Below are 16,439 nucleotides of genomic sequence, written 5' to 3'. Positions count from 1 at the left end.
AATGTAGTACTATTAGGAAATTATATAAGGGTATACACATGATATTTAACTATTCTAAATTAATATCTTATATCACATGCTCAATATAAGAATCACGTGTTAAGTAATAACAAATCAGTATAATAACAACAATAAATTAATACAGTAATAGTAATTAGTAGAACAATAAAACAATAGAGTGACAGCAATGCAGTAACAATAAATCATTGCACCAGCATGCATTTCAATGATCACATTAAACAAGGAGTTTTGTCTTTAGTGGTATTTTCTAGTAGTTAGTGAGTTAGTAGCTGTTGGCTAAGTAAACAAAGACGTTACTCGTTGCCCATCGATGCAATAATTACTCTAATAACTCTCAATTAATGAATGATTTGAATTAGTATAAGATAACAATAAACTATCATATTTAAAGAAAAGTCCGTCAACCCACCATCATATATATACATGTTAGTCAGTTTCCAGCTAATATCAGTAAATATTCAACCTTTTCTTGTCTGAAGACATTATTATATAATTATAAAAGTAATAACAACCTCTATTACCCAATCACATATTCATATTCATTCATAATGCTCATATTAACATTATACTTGTATTAAAATACTAAATTACTATTATGTGCACATCATACAAAATACAATAATTTTTATTTTACCCAATGAAATGACACAATCAACAAGTCAAAAAATTCAAATTAATAATTACTACAATATGTAAAAAATAACGTGGTAGAAAATTATTAATTATGGAGAAAATGTAATAAAATCAATTTGAAAAAAATCAAATAGTTGAAATTAAAATTTTTGAAAACAAGAATATGATAAAATGTGCCAACCACAATCTGATCAATTTTCGTGTACGACAAAACAAATCGGCGACCAAAATTAAGATATATATATATATATATATATATATATCTTCGTGCTCTCCACTCACTCCCTCACTCGCCAGCTTGCGTGAGAAGGAAATGGAAGAAGAAGAAATGGAAGAAGAAGAAATGAAAGAGGGAAAAAAAGAAGAGAGGAATAAAAAAATCTACTCTCCTAATCATGTCATTTGAAGGTCGACGTTTTATGTGACCAAACCATCAAATGTGACTATCTCTAATCTTATTTTCCACTGGAGCTACTCAAACCTTTTTCACGTATATGCTCGTTTCACATTCTATCTTTAAGAGTAAAGCTACTCATATACCTGAGCATCCTCATCTCTGCAACACTTAACTTAATTGTATGCTTCTCTTTTAATGATCAACATTTTGTGCCCTAAAGCATTGCAGGTCTTACCACCATCTTATAGATGTTTTCCTTAAGTTTGATGCGTAATTTTCTATCATACCACATGCCTGATGCATTCCTCCTCTTCAAGCATCCAACTTGAATTCTACTAATAATATCCCATCTATTTCAATATTGCTCTATACAATATACCTGAGATATCTAAAATGTTTGCTCTTATTAATGACTTGATTACCCAAAGTCACAATTCCCCCATTAGATCAATTGATACTACATTTACACTCCATATATTTAGTTTTAGATCTATTCAAACAAAAATCTTTAGACTCTAAGGTTGACCTCCATAGTTCAAGTTTACCTTCAATTCCCTCTCTAGTCTTATCAAAAAGAGAAATATCATTTGCAAAATCATACATCAAGGTGCATCCTCCAGCAAATGTTTAGTAAGAACATCCATAACTAAAGAAAAAAGATATGGGCTTAAAGCTAATTCTTGATGTAATCAAACTGAAATAGGAAAATACTTAATTCAACCTCCTTGTGTTTAGGCACAAGTAAAATCTCATGCATACATACCTTAATGACTTGCGTATAAGCATTATTAACTCATTTCTTTTCTAAAACTCTTCATAACACTTCACTTGGAATTTTATCATAAGCTTTCTCTAAATCAATAAACATCATATGTATATCCTCCTTATTCTCCCTATACTTCTCTATCAAACCTCTCAATAAATATATAGCTTTCATAGTAGACCTACCCAGTATGAATCCAAATTGATTTTGAGAAATATTAGTATCACGGCATAACCTATGCTCAATAACTCTCTCCCAAAATTTTAAAGTATGACACATTAACTTAGTTCATCTATAATTCACACACTCTTATGTATCACCTTTATTCTTAAAAATATGAATCAACACACTCCTCCACTCATGTGGCATCTTTTTAGTCTTCAAAATAATATTGAAATTTTTTGTAAGTCAAGAAATTCCTTCATCCTTTAAGCATTTTCATATCTCTATTGAAATATCATCAGGTCCAAGAACTTTTTCATACTTTATTTTCTTTAATGCCTCTTTAACTTTTGTTTTATTAATAAGCTGATAAAAGTAAAAATTTCAATTTTCATTTATGATGCTAAGGTCACTAAAGTCAATCGTACTCATAATTTTTATTGAAAATCTTATCAAATTATCCCATCCATCTTTGTTGAATATCATCTTCTAATAATTCCACTTTTATTTTTCATCCTTAATGTACTTCACTTAAATTAAATCCTTATTTATCTTATCTCTTTGTTTGGCTAACTTATATATATATCTTTTACCCTCCTTAGTATATAATATATTATATAAATCATTCAAAGCTAAATTTTTCACATTACATATTACTTTCTTAGACTTCTTACGGGTCTCTTTATATCATTCTCAACTCTTTGAGTTTTAACATATAAACCAATTTCATAACAAAGCTTCTTATTTATGATATTTTCTTTCACATTTTGATTCCACCACCAATACATTCTAATGATTACTCTATATCTTATTTGTAACGATGACTATGAGGTATGTGCAATATAAAACTTGATTTATTTAATTAAAAATTCTTCTCAATATAATTATCAAAGTCAGTTTATAAGCAGATTTAGGTTTCGTTTGGGACGGCTTTTTTATTGCTTCTTAAAACTGCTTTCTAGTATAAAAATTAAAATTTTTATACAAGAAAGCTGCTTTAAGAAGTAATAAGAAAGCTGTCCCAAACGAAGTCTTATTCCACAATAACGTTGAGTCATACGTTCAAATATACTTCATATAAACAAAATAATTCTTCATAAATATTTTTCTTTTATTAATCAAGTTAATAGAATACACACATGGGTGATGATATAGTATGAATGATTTAGATGCTATCAATGATATAAATAAATTTACAGTTTAGTTTGCAGAACATGATGATATAATATGGATGAATTTACATGTTAATTTATAAAACTTTGTTATAGATGATATGAATGTTATGAATTTGCACATTAGTTCTCTTATAACTATTATATATGTTATAATTGTACTCAATTGTATAAATTTTTTTGTCTAATGTTACTATTACAATTGCACTCATCATATTATTTCAAAATATTATTGTTGTCTAATGCAATGCTTTTCATTGTAATTTTACCATTAGTTATATATACTTTATATACTGATAGTACAATCAACTTATGAGTGCAATCAAACTCACTTTTGAAGGTGGGAAAAATAGGATTGAAATAAATAATCTTATATATGATATAGAAAAGGGAAATTCTTCTTGGAATTCGAGCATGTATTTATTGAAGGTAGATAAATTAATTAAAATATTTATATTTTTTATGAAAAAAAAGAACGAGCAATTAAGCATCTTGAATTTTTTTTGATTTCACCCTTGACAATTATTGTGATTATATTATGTTGTTACACTTATAAAACTAGGGGTGTCAATATTTGACACAACCTGAAAACTCGACTCGAACCTAACCCAAACATTCCGGGTTAGGATTATCCTGTGTGGCAAATAGGTCGGATTTGGGTTCCAAATTTTGACCAGTTTGAAAAATCGGGTTGAATCCGGGATAACCCGCTAACCCAAAGTTGATCCGATCTGACCTGAGGCCACGCCTCCGCTTGATGCCTACACTTGTGCAAGCATAAACCGCATCGTCCCCTATGGTGAATGATGACTCAGCCTTGACGCCGATCTCCTCCTCCTCCTCCTCCTTCGATACCTGCCTCGCTGGCATCAACTCTAGTGCCTGCGGCGCAGTGTTGGCATACTCAGACATCAAGAAGAAGATGTTGTTACACAAATTCTTCATCTTGGATACCTCGTTAGCAGGCTTTCGGTTCTCCTTCCTTAGCCTATCGTTCTCCAATCAACTCTGTCGTACTACTAGGAGGTGGTGGCAATGAGTTTGCTGAAAACATATGCTCCCCTTCTCCACTGAGTTCGTCGATGATCCCGCTCGATTCACTGGCATCTCCGGCGCTGATGTCGAAGCCACCACCGCGAACGCCACCAGTGAGCTAATCTTTCTCCTTTCAATCCTTTGATTATCATAGAGCATCCTCTTCTCTCCCCTGTTGAAGCAACCGTTCGCAAACTTCTATCGATCCGGCACAGTCCTTCTTGTTAGGCTGGGGCAACCCGAAAACCCGAAGGGTTGGGTACGGGTTGAAATTATTAACCCATTCGTAAAAATAGGTTAGATTCAAATCATGTCAAAAAGTAGTAGATCTATATTGAATTCAACCCGAAACCGATTTCCCTATACAACCCCAAAATTTTGAAATTTCATCGAACCAACTTTGCCGGCTGAACTTACTAAAATTCATCGCGACGAGTTCGGTCCATGAACCATCGTTGAGATCAGGGCCGTCCATTTCGCTGAAGGCACAGCCACAGTTCCCCTTTGCTAAATCCCAGCGACGTCCGAGAAACCACTGTGGCGAGCCCTCGCCTCTCCGATCAGAGACAGAAACGAACGGAAGATTTTGATTTTCTAATTCGATGCCGATGGCTTAGAAAACCCCTATCCGAAGAAGAGAAGGCGGCTATACTCGGAACCATCTCTCCATTGAGCAGGTTGTGTGCAATAAATCGATAGGGTATCTCGAAGAGATCGGGAGCGCTGGGGGCGAATCAGTCTCGTCAGGGCCCGTTTGCGGCAAACCCGGGCTTATGGTTCTTCCCCTTCCTTCGTAATCCTAATGCTCGCCGAATCGGATACCTAGACCAGTTGTCGCCCATGGATTTCGTCAGCCGCCACGCCAACTCCGACGCCGACCAGACTCACCCCCCTCCATCGACGATGGAGTCGACGCCTCCTTCGGCCGCAACCTCTACTAATCGTTCTGCTCCCGCTGTCGCCGGCCCTGTAGTCCCCGAGGAACCGGAGTACCTGTCTCGCTACATGGTTGTCAAACACTCGTGGCGTGGTCGCTATAAGCGTATCCTATGCATCTCGAACTCTGCGATCATCACGCTGGACCCTTCGACGCTTTCAGTAACGAATTCTTATGACGTCTCCAATGACTTCGAGGGGGCTGCGCCTGCGCTGGGCAGGGGAGACGATGGCGACGGTGGCGCACAGGAGTTCACAGTGAGTGTGCGGACGGACGGGCGCGGAAAATTCAAAGCAATCAAGTTCTCTTCAAGGTACCGGGCGAGAATCCTCACGGAGATGCACTTGCTCAGGCCGGGCAAACTCGGGCAAATAGCTGAATTCCATGTGCTTCATCTGCAGCGGCGGACCTTGCAATGGGTTCCATATGTAAGTTGCATCGTTCCTTCTCGGTTTAAATTGCTTAGCTCTCCCCAACTATTGCCGATAATAACTTGGCCACGGTGTAGCGCTGCCTTTCGGCTAAATGCCTTGACATTGTTCTTCTGAACAGTTGAAATTGTACATGTGAGTCACTATGATTGATTTTTAGCGTAGTAGAAGATACACCAAAGGAGAAGATGATGATTGCAACAAAAAGTTTTGCATTTTTCCAGTTAAATGGTGTATTCAGAGAATAAGAATCACAATACTCTGTGGTTTCTGTTATATATGAAGCTCACAATCAAATAACAATTAAAGAAAACAGCTACTATTAACTATTAATAGCTAATCATGAAAACAATAAAATTAAGGGGCTATTTGGTTGCCTGAAAAAGAAATACAATGTATTTGAAATGGTTTGGAATTGTTTGGATGAGTGTAAAATAAATAAAGATATTTTTTTTTTCTTGAAGTATAATGAATGCAATATAAACTCCAAAGATGGTGGTGGTTAGTGGCTAGTGGCGGGGCGGGGGTGGGCGGCTGGTAGTAGTCGACAGTGGTGGCGGCAGCGGAGGCCAAAGGTGGGGCGATGGCTGGTGGTAGTAGATGATAGCGACGGTAGCCAGTAGTGGGTGATGGTCGGCTGGCAATGGTAGATGTTGACGCTAATAGTTGGTGGTCGGCGGTGGTGATAGTGGCAGCGGTTAGAGGCAATGGTGATAAATTTATGGTGTATTTAAAAATCACCAAAATCTTAGGAATTCTAAATGCACCAAATTGAACTAGAGAGTGAATTTCAAATGCACCAAAATTTTACACTACATAATTTACTTCAAACCAAACATCAATATTCTCAAAATCCATGCATTTGGAATACTTTACACTTATTTTACTGCAAACGAAATAGCACATAAGTAGGGAATAGTAATTGATTAATAGTGGAGCTTGGAGAGCTGCATCAGTTCCCTGTCTCTTCAAAAAATTGACTTGAGTTCAATGAGCTGGTTATGTTCGTCATTTGGTAGGTGATAGTCGTTGAGGTCAACCATGTTGAAATTGGAAGAAATATTTAAATTAGATGGGATAGAAACAACAAAATCATTATCATTGATCTGGTTAGTTATTGGAAATGGCTTGTGCTTCATGGGTTTTAATTTGGATTATTAGCATGAGGGAGATCACTCCTTTTGAAGATACACCATAACCAAATTTTCCATGTTGAAGTACTTAAGTTGGTGGTAAAAAAGTGCTTAAATCAACGATAGGATTACTTCTTGGCTTTGGAAGAATTTTAAGGTCATTTATATGGTTAGGTAACTTTGTGTGGACAATGTGGGATGTGCTTTTCCTAGTTATTCGATTAAGCATAGAGTTATAGGTGAATTTAGCCTATTCGAGCATGTAATCCCATTGCGTTGGATGCTCGTTTTCAAGGTAGCTCAAGATTTTTCTTAATGCGCGGTTTTCGGTCTTTGTTTGACCAACAAATTGAGGATGATAAGTGAATCTTAAATGAAATTCAATTTATAGGTGATTTCAGAGTTAATGTAAAAAATATATCTTAAATTTAACATTGTGATCGGAGGTTAGGATATGAGGGAGGTTTTTTAAACTCTATCTCACAGAAGAAAGCCTTAACAACTGGATGTCAAAAGCTTTATTGCATTAATCCAAACCATATTCAATAGTTGTTTGAGAAAGTATTCTATATCCAAAGTTGATTACCTTTGAAGAGCTATCCATGTTGGATGGAGAAATTGCCAATTGGAACATGTGCCAAGTATATTACCCATTGGTATGTGAATTATAGGTCTGTGGAATAAAGATATCAAAGTTCTCCCGATTCGATTATCTTTGTTTATAGAGTTGCAAACATGCTAGTTCACTAGCTTACTAGATTAGTCATTCGATTGCTATTTTCATCTTTATGCTTGAGAATGAACATAAATTTTTACGTAAATGTTAGGTTGCAAATGAACCGAGTGAGCCAAAGGCTGTTCATGCTCATTTACCAAATTTTGCTCTAGCTTAATTCAAGCTTTTGTGCCAATATTCGAGCTTGGTTCGTTTAAATTCATGCTTGCTTGAATTTGATTTGAGCTCATCTTGAGTTTGGCTCATTTTGTAGTTATTGAGCTTTAAACAAGTATCTCATTTGGACCATAAGTGATTCTTTAGAGCCGAGTAAATGAGCTTATTATCGAGTGGATCATTAAACTAAAAAAATAAAAGTTTTGACACAACAAATTTTTAAAATACTCATTCACATCATGCCACCCAAAACATCTCATCATCTTCTGAACCAAGGGCCTCATGTGGTAAGTAGCTCATGCAACATAGCTCTTTTTCTATTTAAATAATATTATACTAAACTTTCAAAGACGTGGGACTAAAAAAGCATATAACAGTTGGGATAGTTCACACGAAGTATAAATGCATATGGTATCTCTGGCTTACCATTAGTTTTTTTAATATATATTTTTGGTTCAAATTGTGATTTCATGTGAAAGAATGGTGACGTGAATGTGAATGCGAGCGGTGATGAGAAAAAAATGTATACATACGTTTAATTGATTTTTTAATTGTTTTTTTTAACTCAATTACAAATTGAGTTTAATATCGAGTATGATATCAAATTTTAATTGAGCTTTTTAACGAGCTTCTTCACTAGCATTAAATGGTATAGTTTATTGTCATAAATGAATCAAGCAACAAGCTATTTAGTTTTGTTCATTTGACAACTGAGCATTTATAAAGGCGTTCAAGCTTGTTTGATTAGTTAATCAACTGAACGTGACCGATTTCTTATTGATTCGAGCCACGAGTAGCTTCTTGAACGCTCAGTTCATTTGTAGCCCTAATGAACATAGCCAACTCAACATGCATGCGACTTAAATTTTTTTTTCTAAAGCAAAAATTGGAATGATTGATGGTCACTGAATAACATGAACTCTTGGTGTAATAGGTAGTATTCTCTTTGCTTGTGAGCTCAGACAGTTGCATTTAGTTGTTGCTTGTAGGTAAGCTAAGTTTTTGTTGAAGAATTCAATTGGTTCTTCCTCTTGTATGAGGATTGCACCAATACAATAGCCAAGGCATTAGTTTTAACTTGCACTGTCTTTTCAAAATCAGGAATGGAAGCATGGGAGTAGAACAAAGGTCTTTGATCTCAGCAATGCTTTGTTGTGCGTAGTCCTAAGTAAAATATTTTTGTTTCAAATAATCAATTATTTGTGCCATTATAATGCTAAGCCTTTTAATAGATTGATGAAAAATTTTTTCTAGTTCGTGAAAGAATATCAGTTAGTGATGGTGGAATTGGCCAAGAACGAATTGTTTCAATCTTTCAAAGGTTTGCATGTAGGCCATTTGGGACAATTATATAAATGCAAAAAGTGCACAATGGAAGCAACAAATTCTCACTTACGAAGATGCAAAGCCTATTTTCTCTCAATACAGCTAAGAATAAATTGAGGTGATATAAATGTTCCGTTATAGAAATGTTGAACACTCAGATATCAAAAAAAAAAAAAAAAAAAAAAAAAAAAAAAAAGTAAAAATGTTCAAGGAATGTTTTAATATCATTCATTAATCTCATAAACGTGCTCGGTGTGTTTCCAAAAGTCATGATGCAACACTCGTATAGCATTTCGCTGTTTTAAATGTCATTTTCCAATCATTATCGCTTCTTGTTCAGATTTGATGATAGCCGATGTGAAGATCTAATTTGGAAAAAAAATTGCACCATTCATTTTATCAAGTTGCTCTTACTAGACATTTGTAAGAGGATGCAACTTGTGAAAGTTTGTGTAGGTTGTTAAACTTAAAGGAACCAGCCCGAGGCTAACCAAGAGGGGGGAGGGGATGAATTGATTATTTAAAATTTTTAAATAAAAAGGAAACACCTTAATCCCCTTATTGCGGAAGCAAATTAAAATTAGGATAACAAAGATTCAAAGTTTGTCAACCACACAGTAAACCACAAAAAAAAAAGTGCGGGATAATAAAAACAAAACACACAAAAATTTATAGTGGTTCGATCCAACCTAACCTACGTCCACTCCCTGGAAACCTTATTTCCAGGTATTACACTAAAAGTAGTGTCTTTCCTTTTGCCTCCACAGCAATGCGAAGAAGCCCTTACAAAATCTTTTTCACCAAACCGCCGAAGGCATTTTTCACCATCCTGGTGAAGGCAGAGAAACTAAAATCCTTTTTCACCCTCCTGGTGAAGGCAGAGAACTTGGGATTGTTGTTGCAGAATGTCTTCCTGGAGCCTCCAAAGGATCAAGGCAGAAGCTTTAAGAAGATGAGGAAGAACCTTGCTTGGAGTAATCTTGTGAATCTCTCACAAATCTCCCTTACAAAAATCTCTCCCTCTCTTCTCTCTCCCAAAGCTCTCCTATGCGCCTCTTTGCTCCCTTCCAAAAACAATTAGCAGCTAAAAGTTTCTCAATTAAGACATTATGAGAGTTTAAATAGAGAGCCTAAAAAAAACCCTAAATTTCAATCTGATGCTTCTGATCGTCCAATACGAGCCAAGATCGTACTGTACGAATATTTCAAAACAACATTTTCATCTAGTATGAACTGCAACCCACTTTATGATCAGTTCAAGTGTTTATATTGATCGTTCCGTACGATTGGGAACATCGTCCTGTATGATTAGTACAAACACATAGCTAATCGTCCAATACGAGGGGTGGTGTTTAATTATCGTCCCATGCAGGAATCAGGTAGTACAGTACGATCGTCTCCGATCGTCCTGTACGATCAATACAAACACATAGCTAATCGTCCTGTATGAGGGGCAACGTTTAATTATCGTCCCATATATGAATTGGGTCGTACAGTACGATCGTCTCCGATCGTCCTGTACGATCTAATTGAGCAATTTAACCATAATTAAATACATAATCACATGATCAATTTAGACATGATTGTCATATATCGTACATTACGATGCATATTATACAACACAATTATAACAAAATTTGAATTTTAAAATATTACCTAAATTGTGATTGACGTCTATTTTGATGATTATAATTGATCGACCTGTACGATACGTATTGTACAATACGATTAGTTTAATCACTCTTAATTAATTGAGGTGCCCATGCCCTAATTTGGTTTTCTATTTAATTGATCGTCCAGTACGATATAAATCGTATTGTATGATTAGTTCAACAACAGAAATTATTCTAACTCACTAACTCACTCCCTTGAGTGTGTGTGAGCAATGTTACTTAGCTGTAAGATTCACCACAATATATTTTTGACTCAAGAAAGGTAAAAAGTAAAAAAAGACTGAGAAATACAAATTTTTTTCCTAGTCTACCCAATCTTGAGCTGATCGAGGTTGCAGACGAGCTGTGATCCTGAAATATTAGTGAGTAGGGCAAAACAAATATGCAAAATAGCATAGTGAAAAATTCAATGATATTTGTTATCATCAAAACCACAAGACTTGGGTCCAGATTTGCAACACCTTGGTGTATGCTTTTTGTTGATGACATTCTTCTTGTTTATAAGACTAGAGAGGGAGTTGATGAAAAACTTGAAATATGGAGGTCAAGATTAGAGTCTAAAGGTTTTCGTTTGAGTAGATCTGAAATCGAATACGTAGAGTGTAATTTTATTAGTAATAGATCTAGTGGTGGGATTGTGACATTGGGTGATCAAGTCATTAACAAGAGTGTACGTTTTAGATATATTGTGTCTATTATTCAAATCGATAGTGAAATAGATTGGGATATTATTAGTAGAATTCAAGTTGGATGGTTGAAGTGGAGCAATGCATCGGCCGGTTGTGTGAGAAAAAAGTACCCCTCAAATTTAAGAAATTTTTTTATAAGATGGTGATGAGACGTGCAATGTTTTATGACATAGAATGTTGGCTATTAAAAGTGAAGCATAAAATTAAGTTAAGTGATGGGTGGCTTTGCACTTAGAGACAAAATACGAAACAAGCATATAAGTGAAAATGTTGGAGTTCAGTGGCAGATAAAATTTGTGAGAGTTTCCTTAAATGGTTTGGTCCCATAAAACGTCGTACTTCAGATGATCTTGTTAGGAGAGTAGATGTATTACATCCATCTTATGTTAAGAAAGGTAGAGGTAGACCTAAATAAACTTGGTTGTAAAATATTAAAAATGATATTTTTATTAGATTTAAATGAGAATTTGACTTGTAATAGAGCACAATGCAGAAAAATGGTTCATGTAGTTGACACTACATAGCATGATAAAGGCTTGTTGTTGTATTCAGCTTATTGAGTAGATCTTATTGTTGTAGCATGAGAAAGCGGCACTTAATGATGATTTTGTTTATTGCCTGAATTGCAATACACATCCGCTATTTTCCATCTTTTTTGGGGACAACTAGTGCAAGAACTATGCATAGGCTGAGGCTAAGCTGAACAAGTTGTTTGCGCAAAAGATTGTCGACAATATCTTGCAGTATCATGTGCTCTTTTAGGCTCATTTTATAATGTGGTAAATTAGGGATATTGGATCCAGTTATGAGATCAATGTGATGTTGAATGCTGTGAATAGAAGATAGCTTGTTCGATGGTTCTGAAGTCTGCCTTTCCACTTGAATATATAGTAAAGCATTGGTGTGACAGTCACATGACGCTTCCATCTCAAATTATCAAGGTTGGCCCAATATTATGTGGCTAACATTAATTTCTAAAAGGTCACAAAGAACTTCACAGATGAAATTTTTACCAATAGAGAATGTTATCTTGAACATATTGTTGATGAGAACCGCGATTCCTATTTTGATTGAACTAATTTTGTAAGGATGCAAATATTTGGTAGTACTTTTCATTTGTAAAGATTTGGCCTCATTACTAGAAATGTTATTCGCTGCATAACCATGGTTGATGAAGAGTTCACAGACCTTACCTTTAGTTGTCCATCTTGTTTGAAATATAGTGTGGTGTTATGTGGCCCCACATTCCAAATCCGAGTAAGCTGCCAGAGTTTCTTTATGATTTAGTTGGTGTCACTAAACTTTATGGGCATCTTATCTGGCATTCATTTGTTGCATTTTAAACTCTGCATTGTACGTTGATGCCTTGATGCAAAATTAGACCAAATCAAAATTTAAAATTTCCTTCTATCACAGTATCACTTGAGACTGCAGTATTTCCAAGATTTGTGTTTCTTTTAGTGCTTGCTTGATGCAAATTTTTTTCTTTTTTGGAGGTTTAATGACAAATTTTATACTTCTTAGAAACTAAAAGTTACAGCTGTGGGAGTTGAATTAATAGAAACACAGTCTGGAGTTATACGCTGGTGCTTGGACTTTAGAGACATGGATTCACCTGCCATTACACTTTTGACAGACAAATATGGAAAGAAAAGTAGTGAGCAAGAAGGGTTTTTACTTTGCCCCTTATATGGGAGAAAGAGTAAAGCCTTCACTGCGGCCTCTGGTAGCACCAGCTCCACAATTATTTCATATCTGGTATGTTTGCTTTCCCCTTTTTAAATTTTTTTGTTGATTTAGAAGCCAATTAATGTTTTAAAGTTTTGATTGCGTCATAAGTACACATTAGAGAAAGATTCTGAAAACATAATCGGAGTATGAGCTCAAAGATCCAAGTATTCAAGATTCATTGACTCAATTGTGAATTGAATTATGATGACATAATAAGTATTAAAATTATTTAATAATGGCTTGTATGGTATAATATTTTTAATAATGTATGAGCTCAAAGATCAAAGTATTCAAGATTCATTGACTCAATTGTGAATTGAATTATGATGACATCATAAATATTAAAATTATTTACTAATGACTTGTATGATATAATATTTTAATAATGATTCAATTAAGTGATAGAAAATAAAAAAAATTTATGAAATAGAAAACATCCAAGTGAAATAAGCCATACAATTTTATCAAGCAGCGAACTAATTTCCACACACCATTTCTCTATTTTAATTTCTAATCAAATAACCAATAGACTAAGAAGTTAGGGTAAAATAAAAGTTTAATTACATCAAATTTATAATAAATGATATCACTAATCTTGTCTTTTGTAGTCGAGAGGATTAATTTCAACCTCTAAGGAGGGATTTGTGATTTTATTTTAGTTTTTTTCGGAAAATTTTGAACCATTTAAGCAAATTGCCTGTTTCTCTAAAATTGATATCGGTTCAATTGTCCTATGTTCAACCATTGGATTTTCTGTTGTTTTAATCTTATTTTTTTAAGCAATCCGTTATTTGCTGTTGTTTCAGGCCACCATATGACCAATTCGTCATCTAACTAGTCCAATTGGCATGCCCGGTCCTGTTTCTAGAACCCTGCATAATATCCACTTTTATGATCTTGTGTTTTGTGCAGACCAAAGCTGCAAGATCGTCAGTTGGGTTGTTACTATCTGTTGAAAGTTCTCAATCACTGACTACAGCAGATTTTATTAAACAAAGGGGTAAGTTATGAATGTGAGCTTTGTGATGTAATTCTTTCTGTTTTCTCTTTCATGCTCTTAGTTAAATTTCGAAGACATCTATCATGTGTTCTATGTTAGTCCAGCTGTTTTTCATGTAAGTTTCATGTTTTCTGGGATCAAATTCTGCAGTTGTCCATATGAATATCTCAAGTATAAAACCATTGTATATTAATGATGGTGCAATGAGATTTTTCAGATTGCTGGTTAGGCTTATGATATTTTTTAGAATGGTTCGGATTTGAGGTCATAATAACTTTTATATATTCTCGCTAGGTAAACCATGATTTAATTAGAAATTTTGCTTTATTGTTGGGAAAGTATTTCAATTGACAAGCAAGATGACATTTAGAACATTTAAAACTTTTGTTAAAACAGGTTTCTATTGATCTTAAGTAAAAGCTACACTGAATTTGTACCCTTAAGCTATTTCCATTTCCATTTAAATTATCTATTAAAAATGATTATTATAAACTTATTTGGGCTTTGTAAGTCCCCTGCCTTTTTCAATCATTTAGTTATATCCTCACCAAAAGTTTATGATCTTATAGAATCTTCGTGCAGCTTCACGTTTTTTTATTGCAGCATCTGAGACCCTATATTTAAGATGACTATTGCATTGAGAAATAAACTTTTAAAATATTTCATCAATATTGTTAGTGCCATGGACTTTCTTGAATTGGTTTGTGTATTTTTGGTTGTCATGCCTTCAAGTGAATTAGTTTCTTGGATTCAGTGTTAGTGAGTCACATCATGATAATTTCAAATGTTTATGGCAATAACATGCTTATATCTTCAATAGTTCATGTTGTTTTCAGCCAAGCAAGCAGTTGGAGGAGATCAAACTCCCCATGGGGAATGGTCTGTTACAAGATTGCGGTCTGGTGCACATGGTACAGCTAATGTCATGGGCTTAAGTATCGGTATTGGACCCAAGGGAGGCCTTGGTCAGCAAGGGGATTCTGTATCTCGTCAACTTGTTCTTACAAGGGTTTCAATGATTGAAAGGCGCCCTAATAATTATGAAGTATTGATTCCGTCATACAATTATTTTATTTCTGATTCATACATTGGTTCATCTTTAGTATTGTTTGCTGCCAATCTTTATTCTTAATCTCTTCAAGCAATGCTCGTTAATTATCTATAATTCTTCCCATTGGAGGCATCTCAATGTTGCAATTATTGGATTATGCACTTTACTTCAAGAAAATAGTTTCTTTTTAAATGTGTTGCATTGCAGAATATGAGAACTCACTGGCTTGTCAGTTTCAGATTCTTTAGCTGGCTTGTTATATTTTTATTTCATAATATTTTATAGCACCAAATGAGTTATCAGTTAGTGGACTATAGGTTTAAATTTTCCCAGTTTCAACACTAAACTGTGAATAGCAGACACATGATGAGAACAAGGTCTGTTGAAACATGTTGCTTGTGCAGTTTTTCGACTTTGGTGATTCCTGTGTAGTTTTCTGGCATGTGTGTGGTTCTTGAAATCGCTATTGCCTCGACCTATTTTTTGCCTGGGCTGTTTTCTGGCGTTATTGTGATGCTTGATATCACCATAGTGCCTGATTCTACCTTTTAATGATGTCACAAGTAAGAAATGAGAACCGTAGTTCAGATTGGTTAGTGTCAGGTATAAGTCATAATCCCTAAGGATGATATTTTTTTTGCGGTGACTATTTATTTGTGCAATATGTTTTTCTTTTGCATGCTTCATCTCCACGCCCTTTGGTCTCTTAACTTTTCTAGGTATAAGGGCGTATGCTTTCTAATGTTAGAATAATGAATATACTATTGTTTACACATTTATTTGCTTTTAGATGTAACTGGAAAGTCCATCTTTATTTCATATGCTATCTGATATTTAGTTAAGGCTACTTGTTTTGAATTTTGTTGTCATAAACTTCTTGTGAATAAACATTTTTGGCACTACCAAAACTCCATGCGTACTGCTAACTTGGGCACAATTTGACAGTCTGTGCGTGTACACATGGTTTTGCTTCGTTTCCATGATACTAATGGAATATTTTGTGATTATGTGCAGGCTGTTATTATTCGACCACTGTCCACCGTTAGTTCTCTTGTTAGGTTCGCTGAAGAACCACAGATGTTTGCTGTGGAATTTAGTGATGGTTGCCCTATTCATGTACGACTTAAATGGCCCCAATTTTTTTCTTCTTCTCTTGGATATCTTCTTAGTTTTCTTGTTTCTTCATTTCAGGTTTATGCAAGCACATCGCGAGATAGCTTACTTGCAGCTATACGAGATGTGATTCAGGCTGAGGTAGGAATACATCTGCTGCTTAAAATGCATGTTCTTTTTTTTTTTTTAAACTTTGGTCAAATTTCCCCCCTTCATTTATTCTTCCAATGTTTTATTAACTCTTCATGTCTTCTTCCTTCTTGCAAGGTCTTATTCACCA

The 16,439-nt window shown here is 34.7% G+C and overlaps 1 protein-coding gene across 1 annotated transcript in view; it reads left to right on the top strand.

Moving 5' to 3' along the window:
- Positions 1 to 4,691: 4,691 nt before the first annotated feature.
- LOC110105423 (dnaJ homolog subfamily C GRV2) overlaps positions 4,692 to 16,439 on the top strand; it is a 63,880-nt gene continuing 52,132 nt past the window's right edge. Inside the window, exons 1-6 of the mRNA XM_020834931.2 lie at positions 4,692 to 5,548; positions 12,789 to 13,022; positions 13,908 to 13,995; positions 14,832 to 15,040; positions 16,061 to 16,162; positions 16,238 to 16,300. Coding sequence (XP_020690590.1) covers positions 5,024 to 5,548; positions 12,789 to 13,022; positions 13,908 to 13,995; positions 14,832 to 15,040; positions 16,061 to 16,162; positions 16,238 to 16,300 — 1,221 coding nt within the window. The 5' untranslated portion in view covers positions 4,692 to 5,023. The remainder of the gene's footprint in view (positions 5,549 to 12,788; positions 13,023 to 13,907; positions 13,996 to 14,831; positions 15,041 to 16,060; positions 16,163 to 16,237; positions 16,301 to 16,439) is intronic.

Source organism: Dendrobium catenatum, unplaced genomic scaffold, assembly GCF_001605985.2.
Source record: "Dendrobium catenatum unplaced genomic scaffold, ASM160598v2 fragScaff_scaffold_1122, whole genome shotgun sequence".
Classification (NCBI taxonomy): domain Eukaryota; kingdom Viridiplantae; phylum Streptophyta; class Magnoliopsida; order Asparagales; family Orchidaceae; genus Dendrobium; species Dendrobium catenatum.
The sequence above is the reverse complement of the archived record's forward strand: the minus strand, read 5'-3'. Positions and strand labels throughout refer to the sequence as shown.